The sequence below is a fragment of the Trematomus bernacchii genome, unplaced genomic scaffold (genome assembly GCF_902827165.1).
Source record: "Trematomus bernacchii unplaced genomic scaffold, fTreBer1.1, whole genome shotgun sequence".
Taxonomy (NCBI): Eukaryota; Metazoa; Chordata; class Actinopteri; order Perciformes; family Nototheniidae; genus Trematomus; species Trematomus bernacchii.
The window spans coordinates 10,419,299-10,440,898 of record NW_022988098.1 but is presented as its reverse complement, the minus strand read 5'-3'; the positions used below and the strand labels follow the sequence as shown (position 1 = coordinate 10,440,898).

At 41.9% G+C, this 21,600-nt stretch overlaps 2 protein-coding genes across 2 annotated transcripts in view; one reads left to right on the top strand and one right to left on the bottom strand.

Moving 5' to 3' along the window:
- The window catches only part of LOC117475663 (nuclear factor 7, brain-like), an 863,632-nt gene that overhangs the window by 338,917 nt on the left and 503,115 nt on the right, over nt 1-21,600 (top strand). The window lies entirely within an intron of this gene.
- LOC117475668 (odorant receptor 131-2-like) lies at nt 3,266-14,966 on the bottom strand. The gene is made up of 3 exons (XM_034121997.1): nt 14,823-14,966; nt 9,882-10,637; nt 3,266-3,368 (listed from the first exon to the last, which is right to left on the bottom strand). Exons 1-3 carry the CDS (start codon nt 14,964-14,966, stop codon nt 3,309-3,311), a joined length of 960 nt encoding a protein of 319 aa, XP_033977888.1. The 3' UTR covers nt 3,266-3,308.

The window sequence follows — 21,600 nt, the reverse complement described above, 5'->3', positions numbered from 1 at the left end:
ATCGTACCTTGGCTATAAAGACCCTTTTTTGCATCCTAAGCCTCTGTCTCTGAGTCGTGCTATTGAGTCCTCTACTTGTGTTCATTCAGTCGTTACAGTACGAACTGGCCAGAACCATGGACTCAGCCGACTCTGAGACTTTGCGGACCGCTATTCGATCCCAGGGGGCTCGTCTTAACCAGCAAGATGAACAACTTACCGCTGTCTGCCAGGGAGTAAGAGAATTGTCTGAGCGTCATGAGGGTTTCCAGTCCTCCATCGGCAATCAGGTTTGCCAGCTGGCTAATCAGATCCAGCAGCTGGTGGCACATCTCGATCCACTACGCTCTGCTACTCCGCTTCCTGCGTCGGATCCGGCTACAGCTCCCGGTCCTGTTCCTGCCACCGTGCCGACACCGCTGCCTTCGTTTCCTCACCTCTCCAGACCAGAGCGTTTTTCCGGAGACTCGGATAACTGTCGTGCGTTCCTGGTCCAGTGTGGGTTGCACTTCGAGCTGCAAGCATCTTCCTTCCAGTCTGAACGGGCTAAGGTAGCCTACATCATTTCCCACCTCACCGGCAGAGCGGAGGCGTGGGCTACGGCGGAGTGGGCTCGAGATTCGCCAGTCTGTAATTTCCTGAGAGGTTTTACAGAGACTTTAACCTGTTAAGCACCAAGCCTGTTTTTCATGTTTCAGGCTCGAAAATGACATGCCCAAAACAAATGACTACAACTTAACTTCTAAAAGGGTTATATGAATAATTTATTTTATCAAAGCAAGGTTACATCTGTGAGTTGGATGTAGAAGTGTCAGAATCAATATAAATGTTTTTTATTTTAAAGAAAATTCAGATTTTACATAGTAAAAAAACTGTAAATTATAGTGTCCGTCCAAACATTATTTTTTACAGATAGTGAAAACTACCCTTGGATGATGGGTTAGTAGACTAAAAGCTTTAGGCATCCAAAGTACAACATATAATAAGTGCCCTGTATCAAGATTGATGCAAAACAAGTGACATTTGACCTTTTTAGAGAGGTTTAGCCAAAACCACCCCACCTCTGAGGTGATTTGGGTGAAAATGTTTTTTTTTCTATATCAGACAGTCTCATCATTTTGACATCTTTTGTAATATTGCATGAGGTGTTTTAGTCAGTTATTATGTCGGCCTATTCTGTAGGTTAGAATCTGTCGTGTCAGAATCTAACAATTAGGCCTAATTTATGTCTGTCTGTGAAAGTATTTCAAAATGTTCAGTTTGACCAATTAGGCTCTCTCTTTTTCAAGATGCATATTTCAATCCAAGAGGGGAGATCCTTGCCCGACTTACAACGATGCACTACATGTTGCGAAGTCTTTCACTGCCCGTTCTGTGCCTCAAATGTGTTCCACCCAGCCAAACTGAGCAAGGTCCAAACCCATTTAGAGAGCCACTTCAACCGTGCAGTTCTCCATGAAGGTAAAGTTTGCAAACATTCTCTTGTGAAATGCAAATGAAGTTGCAATGTGTCTGCATTAAAAGCAGCCTGAATGTTATGATCAGTTCCATTTGAGCAATAAATCAAAACAAGTCCTTCTATGATTTGTTTGTTGTGACCACTTGATTCAGATGTTTGGTATTCATAATTTACACTTTAAAATAATATGATCACAAAATAATAATACTACAATTCTATGTTCTTATGTTTAAGGGTATACCATTCACAGATGTGCATTAAATTGCAGACCAGGATTTCATTTCCACTGCTTCTACTGCCAATCAATGCTGACGCTTCCTGCGGTACTGCAGCTGGAGCTGTTTTCTGGTGGTTGAGGGAACAGCAGACCCCGCCTCACCCCAGTGAAGAATCCACAGTGTGGAAATTGTGCCCAATAAATACAAATGTATTCTGCACTGAAATGCCTCTCGTCAAATTGCATGTTTATCTTTTGCAGCCTGGTGCATAAACACACTAACAGTTGTTTTTGAGTAATCTAGCACCTCTTCAAAGACACATTTGATTTGATTTATTTCGAACGTGTAATACAATAAAAAAAAAATATATAATAATAATAAAATGAAACAAGAGAATTATGATACTGTAGATAAGCAGTATCAAATTGATTCAAAGGAGTTTACACTTATTTAACCCCACCCCTTCTCCCAAAAACTAAATTAACAGTTTGGTTTTGTTTTAACAAAATATACATCTAAATGTATGTCTACATACAATATACATTTACAATTATAAATAGATTATATCATTATTACTACAATATATATATATATATATTTATGTTGTTTGTCAAATTTGATAAGACAAATATAAAAGACTATCTTTTTACATTGACATACAAAATACATTTGTTATTAAAAAACAAAAACATATTAACAACAACTTGTTGTTAATAATAATAATTTAATTTCAGTAAGAAAAACATATTGTCATGCATTTTTAGATGGTTAATAACAAGCATTACAATGTCTAAAGAGACTCGCTGTGTATGAGACTCAATACTCGCTGGTTGTACTTTTGCGGTCATCCAATCCGCTAGGTGGCGATGTTGCAAAACAACTAGGGTCCTGGGAGTACGGTCCTGGGAGTTCGGTCCTGAGAGTGCAGCCTCCGACGCTGCAGCTTCATACTATTGAAAATATTTGATCACACAACTCCGGGCAGGGAGGCAGCGAGAGCTCTAATGGATTTACACCAGAGAGGGAGGTGTGTTTCCGATTACGGCGTGGAGTTCCGCACTTTGGCTGCAGACAGCGGCTGGAATGATTCATCCCTCTTCGACGCTTTTCGCCATTGGCTGTCTGGCCCCATCAAGGACCAGTTGGCTCCTCTAGAGCTTCCCTCTGACCTGGATAGTTTCATTACAATGGCAATAAGAATTGACACTCGCCTCGTAGAGAGAGAAAGGGAGAAGTCGAGAGCTGTGTTTTCTCCGCCCGGTCAGAGAGGGCAGTCTCAGGCCAGTCTTTTTTTTTTCCCCAAGCAGCGTTTCCAGACGACCGACTCTCCAGCGCCGCCTACTGCCCAGGAGGAACCCATGCAGTTGGGTAGAGCAAGGCTGACTCCTGAGGAGCGTCAGCGCCGCCTACGGGAGGGGAGGTGCATTTACTGCTCACAGAAGGGTCACTTTGTAGCCAGTTGCCCAGTAAAAGACCAGGCTCATCAGTAAGTAGGAGGGTTCTGGTGAGCCGAACTGTTTATTTTTGTCCCTCTCGTACTCTCACCTCTGCTCAGCTAATTACTCCTACTCAGACTTTGTCTCATGCTGCTCTAAATGACTCCGGAGCAGATGAGAGTTTCATTGATTGGAGATTAGCCAAGAGACTTGGACTTAATTTTGTTCCCCTGTTGAGGCCTCTTGTAGCAAGGGCTCTGGATGGACGTTTATTGTGTCGAGTCACCCACCGTACTCAGCCCCTTCAACTAATCATTGCTAATGGCCACACTGAATCCCTGAGTTTTCATCTTTTTAACTCTCCTTCACACCCTCTTATTTTGGGCTACCCATGGCTGGTAAAACACAATCCCCACATGGACTGGTCCACCGGGAGAGTTTTGGATTGGCATAAGGATTGCTTGGCCACATGTTTTCCTTCTGCCCCTGCTCCAGAGAGACCTCTGCCCTCCACCCATGTGACTGTTGCCCTGATTACTGCTGTCTCTACCCCTCTCCAAGCTGCAGCAGACTCTGATTTCCCGGATCTTAGCAGGGTACCCACCTGTTACCGGGACCTGAAAGAGGTTTTCAATAAGACTCGTGCTTCCACCCTGCCTCCCCATCGACCCTATGACTGCTCCATTGACTTGTTCCCTGGGACCTCTCCCTCTAAGGGACATCTCTACTCACTGTCAGGCCCCGAGAGGGAAACTATGAAGAGATACATTGACTCCTCCCTTGCTGCCGGGATAATTCGGCCTTCCTCCTCTCCGGCTGGAGCAGGCTTCTTCTTCGTCGACAAGAAGGATAAGACTCTTCGTCCATGTGTCGACTACAGAGGCTTAAATGACATTACCATAAAGAACAGGTACCCCCCTTCCTCTTATCTCTTCAGCATTTGAACTATTACAGGATGCAAAGATCTTTTCTAAACTTGATCTTCGTAATGCTTATCATTTGGTTAGGATAAGGGAGGGGGATGAATGGAAGACTGCTTTCAACACCCCTAGTGGCCATTACGAATACCTCGTAATGCCATTTGGGTTAACCAATGCTCCAGCTGTTTTCCAGGCTCTGGTTAATGATGTTCTCCGTGACATGCTCAACCAGGTTGTTTTTGTGTACCTCGACGACATTCTCATCTTTTCTCCGGATAAGACGACCCACATTCAACATGTCCGCCAGGTGTTGCAGCGTCTCTTGGATAATCTACTCTTTGTGAAGGCAGAGAAGTGTGAGTTCCACGTCTCCACCGTCTCTTTCCTGGGATTTGTCATTTCGGAGAACAGCATTCAGATGGACCCATCAAAGGTCAGTGCAGTCACGGAGTGGCCTACACCTTCCAATCAGAAACTTTTTGGGCTTTGCCAATTTCTACAGACGTTTCATCAGAAACTATAGTTCTGTGGCTGCTCCACTGCATGCTTTAACCTCCCCCAAGGTGAAGTTCCAGTGGTCCCCCCTAGCTGAACAGGCTTTCCGGAGGCTTAAGAGGAGCTTCACTTCGGCCCCTATTCTCACGCTTCCTGACCCACTTCAGCAGTTTGTGGTCGAGGTTGACGCTTCAGATGTGGGCGTTGGGGCAGTCATCTCTCAAAGGTCGAAGAGAGACAACAAGCTCCACCCCTGTGCTTTCCTGTCTCGGAAACTCTCCCCAGCCGAGAGAAACTATGATGTGGGTAACAGGGAGCTGTTGGCCATTAAGGTGGCTTTGGAGGAGTGGCGCCATTGGCTGGAGGGAGCCGAGCACCCTTTCCTAGTCTGGACCGATCATAAGAACCTTCAGTACATCAGGTCTGCAAAACGCCTCAACTCCAGACAAGCCAGATGGGCCCTATTCTTTACCCGATTCAACTTCACTCTGTCATACCGTCCCGGTTCTAAGAACGCTAAAACTGATGCTCTATCCTGCCTGTTTGATTCCGATCCAGCTCCTCGCACCCCCTCGCTAGTCATTCCTCCCTCTTGTGTAGTGGGGGCAGTCACATGGGACATTGAGGAGAGGGTCAGGCAGGCGAGTGCTAATGTTTTGGTTCCCGACGGTTGCCCACAGAACCGGTTGTTTGTTCCTGACCCCCTTCTCTCCCAGGTCATCCACTGGGCACATACTTCCCTCCTCTCCTGCCATCCTGGCTTTCGCCGCACCATGTTCTTCATTAAGCAGCGGTTCTGGTGGTCCTCCATGGAGAAGTCGGTCAAGGAGTACGTGGCAGCCTGTTCAGTCTGTGCCCGGAACAAGACTTCCCGCCAGCCCCCTTCTGGTCTCCTGCGCCCGCTTCCAGTGCCACATCGCCCCTGGTCTGACATCTTGTTGGACTTTGTCACAGGGTTGCCACCGTCCCAAGGTAACACCACTATTTTGACAATTGTGGATAGATTTTCGAAGATGGTCCATTTTGTCCCGCTGCCTAAGTTGCCATCTGCCAGAGAGACAGCAGAGGCAGTGTTGTTCCATGTTTTCCGTCTCCATGGTTTCCCTAGGGATGTTGTGTCAGACCGGGGTCCACAGTTTACCTCACAGTTTTGGAAGGCTTTCTGCTCGCTCATCGGTGCCACAGTCAGCCTCTCTTCTGGATATCATCCGCAGTCTAACGGCCAGATGGAGCGGCTGAATCAGGAGCTTGAGACCTGTCTACGCTGCCTGGTGTCTCAGAACCCTGCCACGTGGAGCACGCATCTTATTTGGGTGGAGTACGCACACAACACTTTGCCTAGTTCTGCTACTGGTCTCTCACCTTTTCAGTGTGCCTATGGATACCAGCCGCCGCTGTTCCCCGACCTGGAGAGGGAGGTCAGTGTTCCATCTGCCCATGCCCTCATTCGCCGATGTCATCGCACCTGGAGCCGGGCCCGCCAGGTGTTACTACGGAGTTCAGCCCGTTATAAGAGGATGGCCCATCACCGACGTATCTCTGCTCCTGCCTACCAACCTGGACAAAGTGTGTGGCTCTTTACTCGAGACCTGCCCCTTCGAGTGGAGTCTCGCAAACTGGCTCCTCGTTTTGTGGGTCCCTTCCCAGTATCCAAGGTCATCAATCCTGTGGCAGTGCGGCTTCGACTACCTCGATCCTTGAGGGCCTATCCTACATTTCATGTGTCACGTATCAAACCGGTTAGAGTGAGTCTACTGGTTCCCACCTCCAGACCCCCTCCACCCCCCCGGTTTATTGATGGTGGACCTGTGTATACAGTGAAACGCCTCTTGGCCGGGGACTTCAGTACCTGGTTGACTGGGAGGGCTACGGTCCTGAGGAGAGGTCATGGGTCTCCACCAGTAATATTAGTAAGGACCTCATCCAAGATTTTCAACGCCAACATCCTGGACTACCTGGGACGTCAGGTGCCGTCCCTAGAGGGGGGGTACTGTAAAGCCCTAGCTAGCATGTTGATGTTTTGTTATTGTTCCTGTTTTCATTTTGGTTTCTCTCATTTCAGTTTCAGCTTTCCTGCCCCTGATTGAACTCCACCTGCTTCCCATCCCTAATTAGCCTCACCTGTGCCTCATTATTATCTCTCCCTCTGTCTACTTAGTCTGCATCCACATTCCCTTCAGTGCCAGTTCGTCTTAGTTATTTCCTAGCGTTCCAGCAGTGTTTTCCTTGTGACTGATCTCCCGTGTATCGTACCTTGGCTATAAAGACCCTTTTTTGCATCCTAAGCCTCTGTCCCTGAGTCGTGCTATTGAGTCCTCTACTTGTGTTCATTCAGTCGTTACAATTTCAGGACATTGAGACTATACATTTTGTTGTTTATACCTTTTTTAAACCTTGTCTTTTAAATATTAAGCCTCTTCACTATTTTTCCTACTCTTCCAGTTTAACATTTCACTTTCAAGTTTTCAACAAAGTCATTGCAATGCATTTGAGCTGTAACAATTTTGATTCAAATCATTTCACTTTTCTGCATTTCTCCGCTAAGTTCCGCAACACACTTACTTGGTTTTTGTAGCTAAAAGCAGCTACCATTCAGCTAATAACATATTCAGCTTTTTCTGCATTTTCAGCTAAATTCAGCAACAAATGTTCACAGTTTACAGCATTCGCACGCATTTTCAGCAGGAAATGCATTTTCTAGTTCTTCTTTTCTTTAATCTTCTTATTATTATTTCACCCAATATTTTGGCTCTCAATAACTTCGGCCTACTTTCAGCTACAGAAACCATTCAAATATCATAATATTCAGCCTTTTCCGCACATGATGGGTAACTTTAAACATTTTCAAAATATTTTATACTTTTTGAAATATTCAGCTTTTTAAACTCTTTTTTAACATGTAACTCAATGGGAGGAACCTTCAAATCGTCTTTGATATACACCGTGCGCCAAATGCTACTCCTTCCACATACTTTCCGCTAGAGACTTCATTCCAACTATGAAATGGCCACAAGACATGCAGCTATTAAACTCGTTCTTTAGATTTGTGATATCTTTTACACTTTTTGAGATATTTAACTTAGTTTGGAGTTTGGTAAAGAGGCCTTCTTCAGATTTTAATATTAGTGTGTATTGCGCAGCTCGTTAAGGCTTAAGGCCGCTACACTCCAACCTGAGACCAAAGAACGGGTACCGAAGGCGTCCCGACTTTTACGTCCGCTACGTCGCCTGCGTCGGCTACGCCGCCCACCTACGAACATACCGCAAAGACTTCAGTTGACGAGTGGCAATAACTGTCCTGACCAGCAGGCAGCGGTAGTGTGTATTCGTCATTCAAAAGAGGCAACAACCGGAAGACAGACTATACACAGAGAGAAGAAGAACAGGCTGTGTGATATAAACAAACAACAAATAGCGTCTGGGTTCCATTTTCACTCTCTCTCGTCGATCGAAAACATGTAAACATAAAAAAGAAACTCTTGCGTCCGGGTGAGATGAAAATGAAAAAGATTAACCGTCTGTGTGTGCCTTCTTAATCGTTTGTTTTGGTCCCTCACTTCCGCTTCACTTCTCATGCACTGACTCGCTAAGCTGAACAGCTAATCAGAGTGATTTCTTTGTCCCGACTTTCTTTGGCCTCCCGCGGCTGATTCAACATGTTGAATCGGCCGCGGGAGGCCAAAGAAAGTCGGGAGGCCGCGGGAGGTGTGAAAATGTGCCGTAAAAAGACGACGGTGCGGGACACACCAACCTGAGTAAGGCGCCGCGAATGCCCGACTGCCTCTGACAGCCTCTGACGGCCTCTGACTCCCAAAATCGGATTGGTGTGTAGCGGCCTTTAGAGTGCGTGATGTCACAGCTAGAGTGGAGCAGAGCTTGAAATTCGCCTTTAATTTTTTCTTCAACCTGCCATAACTCCCAAACCCTACACTCCTTGGACATCATTTTTCATGAAAAACGTAGGAAAACCTCTCCCTAATAATAATAACATCAAGCACAATTATTAAACAAAATGCCTCTTGAGGGCATGAAGTGACAAAAACACGCAGACTGGAGTCTGTGTGTTTGACTAGGCTGATTTTGACACATTTCTGGTAGATTTTGTAGTTTTACGGGATGCTGGATAATTTGGATTGGACAGATTTTCGAATAGGTTTACTTCAATGAGAAGATTTTGCTAAATTCTTCTTCTTCATTCTCTAGATGATAGGAAAGGAGGTTTGAAACTTCCTTTATAACCTCCTTTAGCTTAGGAAACACTGGATCTTCCTTTACGAAAGAAAGTGCTGTCCCACAATGCCTTGCGGCCGCAGCATTTACCGTCACACTACATTCGGCCGTTCACGGAAACAACCGATTCTGACCGAGAAATGATATCATGAAAGTTACGGTGCTTATTATGCATTTTAAAACGTATGTGGTAACTTGCTAAAGTGCTTTGTTTTGAACGTTCATCAGTATTATAATCAAAAAGAGAAATACGAACGTTAGTTTTTACTGAAATGATCAAATAAAGTCAACATTTCACAGAGTTTTTTGAGCTGTGTGGGGTTTGTTAAACTTTTAAAATATGTTTGAATGGTGATATACACAGTGATAGATGTTAAGGACTAACGTTTATAATAAATACATTTGTATTTATTTTAAGATATTTTCATACAATCATACGTAATGGGATCATTTGTATTAATGTAGACCGGAGGGGGAGGGTGACAAGCATAAGTTTCACTTTCCTTTTTTATTTCAATTGTAACCTCGTTCATGAAGAATTTATGTTTCTCTGTTGTCAACGTTCATAAAGCATAAAACAACACCATAAGAGCTCGGTGCAAAGTATCTAAATGCCACCGCCGTTCTTATTAAACATCAATGTAGTCCACTTACTCCGCTGTATAGAAAACTGTTTCCCCACAGCAGACACACATTAATGACGTCCACTGGTGCATCATAAATACGTTGATAGTGAAAGTGCAGTCGGTTTCTCAAAGCACCGCAGTCTCTTCTCCTAAATCCTTTTGAATTCTCCTATCCACTATCCCTTAACCCCGTGACGTTTCACACAGAGGTCAAGGAATAGACGATAGGAATAGACGATAGGAATAGACGATAGGAATAGACGATAGGAATAGACGATAGAAATAGATGATAGGGGCTGATCTTTTGACTATTCGACTACAACTATACTTCAATGAGAAGATTTTGCTAAATACTTGACCTTTGAGCCTTTATTTGACTTTATATGTAGTATTCATACCAAATAAACAAAGTAAAAGTGAGACTATGGTTTTGTCTCCTAGTATAAATGTGTTTTCTAAGAGACTGCAGGCTTCATGTCTGACACGGCGTTGTTCTGCAGGTGGTTTTTCCTCATGATCACTCGACACAGCAGGTATCTCCTCATGTACTTCCTGAAGTTCTGGTCTCTCAGTCCGTACACGATGGGGCTCACGAAGCGAGGGATAATCTGCACGAAGACGTACAAGGCGAAGCGTATGTCAGCGTGTCTTCGCGGCAGTAAAAAGACCAGCACGTCTTTGAACATGGGCCGAACGTAGGTCAGCATGCAGAGCAGAAGCTGGAAACCGTGCAGCAGGATGGTGTTTCGGGCCTTCTTTGAATCCCCTTTTGCTCCTTTGGCTGCAAACAGGATCCTGAAGTAGGTGTAGAGCAGCGTGAGCCACACCAGCACGAGACACACGATGTGCGACGCGTCTCTCTTCTTCAAACTGTACGAACTCCTGAACACAAAGTCTCTGGCGCACAACACTTTGGACGTGAAGAAGCTGAGGGGCTCGGTGGCCAGAAGGAGGAAGAAATCAGGAATGATGGAGAGAGAGCTGACAAACCAGATGAGACTCATCAGGATGAAGGTGTTTCTCACGGTGCAGATCCTACAGTGGTGCAGCGGGAGGCAGATAGCGACGTAGCACTCCACCGCCATGCCGGCCAGATTGAGAGGCGTGTTGAAGGTGGCCATGACGGCGAGGATGAGGAGGAGGAGACAGGAGGAGACGCTGAAGGTGTTAAGCGTGTAGCTGATGATGTGCAGCAGCGTGGAGAGAGTCAGCTGCAGCATGTCGTTCATCACCAGGTGGATGAAGAGGATGTAGCGCGGGTTGGAGTAAAAGATCTGCAGGGGAGAGGAAATAAGTGTCAGAGCAAGGGGCACTGAAAAGGTGCAATTATGTTAATTTTAAATACACCTCATAACAAGCAAAGAACCTTTCAACACAAGGCAATTCATAGTGCTTTACAACAATTAAAGACATTAAGAGCATTGAGAAATAGTTCAGCAGAAACACATTATAAAATGGCATTTAAAAACACTTATTTAAAAGCAAGATAATAAAACATGAATAACACAGGTACATAAATAAAAGTTACAGTGCAGTGTGAGATTATAAAAGTCTTCAGCCTGGATTTAAAAGTAGTAGTAGGGTAGCAACCTGATCTCACCAGAATGCGTGACTCCACCACGACTCCTTAACACTGCATTGCGTGGTGGAGTCACGAACTTTGTTATATTTACGTGTCTGCACCACGCAAACAACGCCAATGTAAAGTGAATGAGGCTCCTTTGTCGTGGTGCACACACGCATTTCTACAACGTCCAGCAGTGAGCTTTTATTCTATAAAACGTTTTTAAAATCTACTGTATAGCTTGTAACTCACAGGAGGCTTCTTTTATTTTATTTGTATTCATAATAATTTTTATTTTTCGTCAGAATGTATTATGGTGCATTATTCACCAATGTTTGTTCTCAAAAAACAATGCATTGTGTGTAATACAACTGTGATTTTTATTAAATTAGTTCGTTTTTAAGGAAGGCCAGAGCTTCAGCTGTGTCAAAGAGATTGTTCCCTTTAGTTAACGTTATTTAAAAGATAATTATATTCCTATTTGATTAAGTACCCTTTATTGTATTACGGACCCAAAGAGCTGAGCGTCCATTCCCATTGGATAACAGAGCATTTTACACCCGGAAGTAAGTATTCTCCTTACTGTCCATTGATTTTATTTACAGTGATATCTGCACTACTCATCAACTCAAAAACACCAGATTATCCTTGTTAATTACACAACATTGATTGGTTTAAATTGTGTACAATGCTTTTGTATTTTCCCCTTTCGATTCGGAGAAACAAATATGTTTTCGGAGTGTGTGGATGGTAGAAGACACTACACTACCCAGAATCCTCAGCTATTGTTCCGCTTTGCCTCAAGCTCTGTGATTGGTTGACCTCCAACTGCATTCCAATGAAAAAAACGTTTCGTCAAAGATCAAATCATACTTTATTCAGCAGTGCTTGCTTTACTCTTTGAAAGTCATCACATGAATGCATTGTAATGAATGGTTTGGCTGCATTAAACATTACACATCTGTCGTAGTTCTTTATTTATCTACAGAGATCGGGCCTCAGAATGGACCGGAAACTATTCTTTTACCGTTCTATTTTAATTTCACAATAAAGTTAGTAGTAATAATTTGTTTTGATATTATTGTTTTTTATTAACTACTAGACCGCTGGGTCATGTTAAGACCATCTTTTCTGTGTTGCTGTGGGTTTTTTACATCGCTTTTGTGTTACAAATATCAAAACAATAACAGAATATATCCGTCGTAAACTAAACCGGAAACAGCAGTATATTTTATTTTGTTAACACTGTAAACTTGACAGCTTTTTAACCCGCACCTCCTACTGGTTAAAGCACGTTATTACACGTTTAGAGTAATGCAATGCAGGTAGATTGGGTTGCTTTTTATTGACTGTTTTAAAATGCCTTTTTCTTAATGTCTTTCATTTTTGTAAAGCACTTTTGAATGTGTTATATTTGATGAAAACATTTAAATATTAAGAGTACATACTCTTAATATAGTGGGAAAGTGGAAGGTCAATGATATAAATAATATAGAATAGAAAATATCAAGAAGATACTGTAAGTGATCTCTACAATAAAACAGTTTAGTGCCTGATAGGAGGATGTGCAAAACAGACAAACTTATAAGGCTTTATTTAAACATTAAAGAATACTTTAGGTTAAGGTCTTCTTTTAAATAAGAAAAAAGCTTTGGGGGTATCTACAGATATTAAGCCTGACAAAGTACTTAACGTCTAATATATTGCATGGTTTGTTTTGGAACTTGACAATCAACTTTCCTTCAATGTTAACTATGTTGAAGCACTTATTTTAACTGATATTATACATATTAATTATACTCTTATAAGATGTATGTAGATAGTATAAGAAATGTGCAGAATATGTTTAATGGTGGAGGTACACAGATATCGATAGATGTCTTGTGATGCACTGTTGATGAACCTGTGACCCAAGTGTTTCATTCATTGCATAACTACACCGTAGTTGTGTATATGATATGTCAATAAACCTTAGAAAATCTTGAAATCTTGAAAGGGATGTGCAAAATAGCCATTATATACAGTTTTTAATTAACTATTAGTAGAGAATAACGAGTAATGAATATGCTTTAGGGATCTGCAGATACATATTTAGTCTTCTCAAGCACCCACTACCAAATATCTCGCCTGATTGTTGGCTGAATTCACTGAATTTTACTCAGGTGTAACTAAAGTCTGATTTAAGGGTTGTTTATATTTCACATCATTAATCCAAATCTGTAAAGTAACTAAAATAAATGTAGTGGAGTAAAAATACCAGGTTAACCTTAAAGAAAGCCCTCAGGATTATAAAAGACCCCCATCACCCCACAAACTGTTCTGTCTGTTGCCGTCTGGCAGGCGGTACCGCAGCATCCGGACTAAAACCACCAGACTCAGGGACAGTTTCATCCCACAGGCCATAAGACTATTAAACACCTAAACTTAGAAACAACATCCATAACATTCATCTGGCTGCTACTTAGAAATTATTTATCTAATATATCATATTCCAATCACTTGTATATAGACTCTTATTGCACTATTTCACTTTTTACTATTTTACTATTTTTCTTTTTGTATTTACTTGCACTATTTGTTCTGTGTAGCCTATCTGTTTTATTGTGTTGCACTGTTGGAGGAGCCTGTGACCTAAGGGGGGGGTAGGACACATTCTAAGCACATGGTGTAGTCCCATAGCTGAGGATTCTGGGTAGTGTAGTGCCTTCTGCCATCCACACACTACGAACAAATATTTGTTTCTCCGAATCGAAAGGGGAAAATACAAAAGCATTGTACACAATTTAAACCAATCAATGTTGTGTAATTAACAAGGATAATCTGGTGTTTTTGAGTTGATGAGTAGTGCAGATATCACTGTAAATAAAATCAATGGACAGTAAGGAGAATACTTACTTCCGGGTGTAAAATGCTCTGTTATCCAATGGGAATGGACGCTCAGCTCTTTGGGTCCGTAATACAATAAAGGGGACTTAATCAAATAGGAATATAATTATTTTTTAAATAACGTTAACTAAAGGGAACAATCTCTTTGACACAGCTGAAGCTCTGGCCTTCCTTAAAAACGAACTAATTTAATAAAAATCACAGTTGTATTACACACAATGCATTGTTTTTTGAGAACAAACATTGGTGAATAATGCACCATAATACATTCTGACGAAAAATAAAAATTATTATGAATACAAATAAAATAAAAGAAGCCTCCTGTGAGTTACTACAAGCTATAAAGTAGATTTTAAAAACGTTTTATAGAATAAAAGCTCACTGCTGGACGTTGTAGAAATGCGTGTGTGCACCACGACAAAGGAGCCTCATTCACTTTACATTGGGGTTGTTTGCGTGGTGCAGACACGTAAATGTAGCAAAGTTCGTGACTCCACCACGCAATGCGGTGTTAAGGAGTCGTGGTGGAGTCACGCATTCTGGTGAGACCAGGTTGTAGGGTAGAGGAAATAAGTGCCAGAGCAAGGGGCAAGGTGCACTGAAAAGGTGCAATTATATTAAGTTTAAATACAAAATTTGACTTTGATGTTATTTATATAGCAGCTTTCAAAGTATAGTTACTATACTTTACACTATAATATAGTGCTTTCATATACAAATACACAGAGAGCAAGTGAACTAGACAGCAGAATCTAAACATGAAAAGAAAAACATGGAAAAAAAATAGTAAAACACATAGAAATAATAAAGCAAAAATACAGAAATTATTTTAGTGGAACAGAAGAGGGATTGTGAGGAAGCATGTTTGAAATCATCTCCTCACACACACACTCATGGACATAGGAATAGCCTATTTGAAGATTAACAACAACTTTGGTAATCATTTCAGTCAAATGTAGTACAAATATTGACATTACAACACACTGTGAATGAACACACACCCACACACCTGGTGCTTCCTGAAGGTGTGTATCAGGGTGCCGTTGATGTAGTTGATGGAGATGCAGAGAACCGTCACGATCACGTTCTTGTAAACGGCCTCGGCGAAGCTCCGAGAACCCGGAGAGGTGGAGTTCAGAGACGAGACATTCATGATTATAACGAGACAATCCTTCCTGAAAACAGCATTTATTCACATTTAAGTGTTACTACTACTGCTAGTAATGCAATACATATGATTAACAATAATAACAATAATATAAATATAAATAATATGAATAATACAATTAGATATAACAACAATAATACTAGTGATAACAATAATAATAGTAATAATAATAACAAAAATACTAACATATCGTGAAAATTATAATAATAATACTTTTCTTTTTTCATGCCTCTTAAGGACCTCAAAAAGACATTAAAAAAAATTAAATCACATGATCAATTAATTTGGGATTTTCTGTACCAGATCTGTTCAACTTATTCTAAAGATATCTCTTATGCCCATTATAGAAAACATGCCAATAACAATTGTGCTAAGAAAATAATAATAGTACAACTACTACTTCTTATACTAATTACAATAATTATAATCATACTTCTAATAATACTACTAAGACTACTACCAATAATATTAATAATAATACAAAATGTGATTGCCTTATAAGCTCCTCAAAGACATTTCATAAAAAAAAAAATCATACGAGACGCACTGATCCTTATTTAAACTGTTCTAAATCTTATTACTTTAAAATGTACTCATCTTATTCTAAAAATATTCATATATTGACTTAAATATTTGTTGAGTTTTTCGTGCACACAGCCACAACCTTTTTTTATGTTTACGAATGCAAGTGAAGTGCACAATCAAATGTCCACTGCAGACAAATGGTTTACACATATTAAGTCTCTTGAAATTAAAACATCAAAAGGTATTTCGGTAACACTTTAGATTAGGGTACACATATTCACCATCAACTAGTTGTCAATTAACATATTAGAGTCAAATTATAGCTTATTTGTTATGAACAAGACTTCACTTTAAAATAGGAAATTCTGAGTTAGAAATACCACATTTTTTGTTATTTTGACACAATTAACACTTGTAGTTTCATGTCTTGTTACATAAGAATAGACCATATTTGTTAAGTGTTATTATGAGAGAATGCCTTATTAGGCCCATATTGAGCATATTAAGACCCAAACTCAAACACAACAACTTCCTTGCAATAAATAAGCAGCAATTAGAGGGTTATTGAGGAAAAACTCTTAGCTAATGGCTTATTACTTGTAGAATATGGTCATGTAGAATAAGGCGTTAATACGTGTTTTATAATGACTAATAAAGAGCCAATATACTGCTAATATGAATCTTAATTAACAACTAATTGATGGTGAATATGTGTAATATAAAGTGTTATCGACATTTCCTACTGAGTCATAAATTATACATTTTTCCATTTACTAAAAAACAATTCTTAATCTGAAAAGTATTTATTTCCATAAAGCTCTAAACACACACACACACACACACACACACACACACACACACACACACACACACACACACACACACACACACACACACACACACACACACACACACACACACACACACACACACAGCAGGTACCTACCAGCAGCCGTCACATCAGTGCAGTGTGTCGTGTGTTCAGGCAGTTTTTATAACGACATATGGATACAATTGGGATTATGTTGGGCCAAACCGTGTGTGTGTGTGTGTGTGTGTGTGTGTGTGTGTGTGTGTGTGTGTGTGTGTGTGTGTGTGTGCGTGTGTGTGTGTGTGTGTGTGTGTGTGTGTGTGTGTGTGTGTGTGTGTGTGTATGTGGGTGTGTGGTTGCGTGTGTGTGTGTGTGTGAATGTGTCTTTGGTATGGGGAAATAGCCAGAATTTGCTTACCCTATCTCTTTGTGCAGTTAAAAAACATATATTTTTCTACATTCAAAGCTTCCTCTGAGGGTCTTTTGATGAAGCTTTGAAGGTCTGTTGTCATATTTAATCCCCCTTACAAAATGTTTGTTCTCCTGTGCGCGGAAACACACTCTGCAGCAGTGATATTGTTTTTTTTTGCTGTGCAACAGCATTCCACTATAGTTCTTCAAATCTTTATTCTTCCGCATGTTTTTCTTCTTCTTCTTCTTATTATGTCAACAAAAAGTTTGGCTCTCAATAACTTCAGCATACTTTCAGCTACAGAAACCATTGAAATATCAAAAATATTCAGCCTTTTCACCACATGATGGGAAACTTTCAACTTTTTCAAAATATTTTATACTTTTTGAAATATTCAGCTTTTTAAACTCTTTTTTTAACATGTAACTCAATGGGAGGAACCTACAAATCGACTTCTACCTACACTGTGCGCCAAATGCTACTCCTTCCACATACTTTCAGCTAGAGACTTCATTCCAACTTTAAAACGGTCACAAGACATTCATCTATTAAACCTGTTATTCACATCTTTCATATATTTTACACTTCTTGAGATATTTAACTTAGTTTGGAGCTTGGTAAAGAGGCATTCTTCAGATTTTAACATTAGTTTGTATTGCGCAGCTCGTTAAGGTGAGTGCGTGATGTCACAGCTAGAGTGGAGGAGAGCTTGAAATTCGCTTACATTTTTTTTATAAACCTGCCATAACTTCCAAACCCTACACTTATTTTTCATGAAAAACTTAGGAAAACCTCTCCTACGTTGAAAAATAAAATAAAATTAGGCAAAAATATTTTAACAAAATGCCTCTTGAGGGCATGAAGTGACAAAAACGTTCAACATGTCTCCATTAAGGCCCATTGTAAATTCAGCCTGATCTTTCCTCAGAGCAGCAGCTGCACAGGATCCTGACATGCTCCACGCGTTGACATCTTACAGATAGCTGCTACAGTTTTTAAACTATAGTTAGAAATGTAAGAGGTTTATTTCTCATTCAGAACAATGGAAAGCTCTCCTTTCACTGCACATCTCCATGGAAACCGTTGATCTCTGGGCTCACACAGACAGGTGTTTGATAACGTTGTCACCTCGAATACAAACACACAGACGGGAATTTAACTGACTGTCTCGGCCTATTATTTTCAGTCTGATGGAGACTTCATACTGACTTCAACACGTTCCACATATTTTATACATTATTGGAGACGTATGGTTTTAGTTCAAAAGTTTGCAGTTAAATTATTCTGATGCTTTTCAAAGCGTTTTTACTTTCTTTTCTCTTCTTAATAAACATTCATTCACTACTACTTACATTTAATATCTAACTCCTTCAGCCTACTTTCAGCTACAGAAACCATTCAACTATTACATTATTCAGCTATTTCTGTAAAGCCCTAGCTAGCATGTTGATGTTTTGTTATTGTTCCTGTTTTCATTTTGGTTTCTCTCATTTCAGTTTCAGCTTTCCTGCCCCTGATTGAACTCCACCTGCTTCCCATCCCTAATTAGCCTCACCTGTGCCTCATTATCATATCTCCCTCTGTCTACTTAGTCTGCATCCACATTCCCTTCAGTGCCAGTTCGTCTTAGTTATTTCCTAGCGTTCCAGCAGTGTTTTCCTTGTGACTGATCTCCCGTGTATCGTACCTTGGCTATAAAGACCCTTTTTTGCATCCTAAGCCTCTGTCTCTGAGTCGTGCTATTGAGTCCTCTACTTGTGTTCATTCAGTCGTTACAGTACGAACTGGCCAGAACCATGGACTCAGCCGACTCTGAGACTTTGCGGACCGCTATTCGATCCCAGGGGGCTCGTCTTAACCAGCAAGATGAACAACTTACCGCTGTCTGCCAGGGAGTAAGAGAATTGTCTGAGCGTCATGAGGGTTTCCAGTCCTCCATCGGCAATCAGGTTTGCCAGCTGGCTAATCAGACCCAGCAGCTGGTGGCACATCTCGATCCACTACGCTCTGCTACTCCGCTTCCTGCGTCGGATCCGGCTACAGCTCCCGGTCCTGTTCCTGCCACCGTGCCGACACCGCTGCCTTCGTTTCCTCACCTCTCCAGACCAGAGCGTTTTTCCGGAGACTCGGATAACTGTCGTGCGTTCCTGGTCCAGTGTGGGTTGCACTTCGAGCTGCAAGCATCTTCCTTCCAGTCTGAACGGGCTAAGGTAGCCTACATCATTTCCCACCTCACCGGCAGAGCGGAGGCGTGGGATACGGCGGAGTGGGCTCGAGATTCGCCAGTCTGTAATTCCCTAAGAGGTTTTACAGAGACTTTAACCTGTTAAGCACCAAGCCTGTTTTTCATGTTTCAGGCTCGAAAATGACATGCCCAAAACAAATGACTACAACTTAACTTCTAAAAGGGTTATATGAATAATTTCTTTTATCAAAGCAAGGTTACATGTGTGAGTTGGATGTAAAAGTGTCAGAATCAATATAAATGTTTTTTATTTTAAAGGTAATTCAGATTTTACATAGTAAAAAACTGTAAATTATAGTGTCCGTCCAAAGATTCTTTTTTACAGATAGTGAAAATTACCCTTGGATGATGGGTTAGTAGACTAAAAGCTTTAGGAATCCAAAGTACAACATATAATAAGTACCCTGTATCAAGATTGATGCAAAACAAGTGACATTTGACATTTTTAGAGAGGTTTAGCCAAAACCACCCCACCTCTGAGGTGATTTGGGTGAAAATGTTTTTTTTTCTATATCTCTGGCCCCCCTTGCTCGATTTTGATGGTTGACACCTCTTTCTGACCGTTAGAGCCAATAGAATCGAACTCACACTCATTGTGAAGAGAAAAGGTGGGGGCTGCGCGCATGTAAATGTGCAGCAGAGTGGAGCTACATTCTAGCTCTGACATTTGGAAACAAAAAAGCAGTTTTATTGCTTATGGACTATCAGAAATAATTTCAAAGAGGGCACAGATACATTGGATGAACCTATGGATTAACTGCAGCATCGTTTTTTTATCGTTTTAATGCCATTGAAGACCAGTTTTGACCAAGGTAAGCCATGTTAGCGTTTCTAGCTACTTAGCTCCACATGTTATGATGTACGCTTTCGTTTATAGTGAAGAATAAAGAAGAATAGAGAGGGATGAAACCCTCTTTAATGGTCACACATGCAGAGCACACAGCACACACAGTGACATTTGGCCTCTGCTTTTAACCCATCCTAGTACAAGGAGTCTAGTACTAGGAGCAGTGGGCAGCTATTGTACAGCGCCCGGGGAGCAATGGGAGTGGGTGGGAAGGGGGGTGTCCGGTGCCTTGCTCAAGGGCACCACGGCAGGGCAGGAGGTGAACTGGGACCTCTCCAAGTAGAAGTCCACACTCCATATTTAGGTCTGGTCGGGGACTTGAACCAGCGACCCTACGGCTCCCAGTCCAAGCCCCTACTGACTGAGCCACTGCCGGACGTGTCGCAAATGTTTATCACTGAGTGTTGAGGTGGGCACCACTAGATTCAGTGTCTCCAGGACACCAAAAACGAGTGGTTGGCTGTGCATCTAGGATAAGTAATAAGGGAGTTAGAGTGAGTTTAAGTGCCGTTTTAGGTTACATTCTTTCGCTCGTGGCTAATTTAGAGGCTGAGTGCTAGCATTGTGGGTTTTTTTTTGGAACAAAAAATTAAAAAGATCAGTTAGCTGAGTTTCTTTCCATTACATGGATATAAAACATTCATAGTTTTATTAAATTGTAAGATTCCGTAGACGTTGTTTCCTGCAAATGACGTGTTTATCCGCCCGGTACCGGGGGGGCCGTGCGTAACAGGTTAAGTAAAATATTTGATCACACAACTCCGGGCAGGGAGGCAGCGAGAGCTCTAATGGATTTACACCAGAGAGGGAGGCGTGTTTCCGACTACGCCGTGGAGTTCCGCACTTTGGCTGCAGACAGCGGCTGGAATGATTCATCCCTCTTCGGCGCTTTTCGCCATTGGCTGTCTGGCCCCATCAAGGACCAGTTGGCTCCTCTAGAGCTTCCCTCTGACCTGGATAGTTTCATTGCAATGGCAATAAGAATTGACACTCGCCTCGTAGAGAGAGAAAGGGAGAAGTCGAGAGCTGTGTTTTCTCCGCCCGGTCAGAGAGGGCAGTCTCAGGCCAGTCTTTTTTTTTCCCCAAGCAGCGTTTCCAGACGACCGACTCTCCAGCGCCGCCTACTGCCCAGGAGGAACCCATGCAGTTGGGTAGAGCAAGGCTGACTCCTGAGGAGCGTCAGCGCCGCCTACGGGAGGGGAGGTACATTTACTGCTCACAGAAGGGTCACTTTGTAGCCAGTTGCCCAGTAAAAGACCAGGCTCATCAGTAAGTAGGAGGGTTCTGGTGAGCCGAACTGTTTCTTTTTGTCCCTCTCGTACTCTCACCTCTGCTCAGCTAATTACTCCTACTCAGACTTTGTCTCATGCTGCTCTAATTGACTCCGGAGCAGATGAGAGTTTCATTGATTGGAGATTAGCCAAGAGACTTGGACTTAATTTTGTTCCCCTGTTGAGGCCTCTTGTAGCAAGGGCTCTGGATGGACGTTTATTGTGTCGAGTCACCCACCGTACTCAGCCCCTTCAACTAATCATTGCTAATGGCCACACTGAATCCCTGAGTTTTCATCTTTTTAACTCTCCTTCACACCCTCTTATTTTGGGCTACCCATGGCTGGTAAAACACAATCCCCACATGGACTGGTCCACCGGGAGAGTTTTGGATTGGCATAAGGATTGCTTGGCCACATGTTTTCCTTCTGCCCCTGCTCCAGAGAGACCTCTGCCCTCCACCCATGTGACTGTTGCCCTGACTACTGCTGTCTCTACCCCTCTCCAA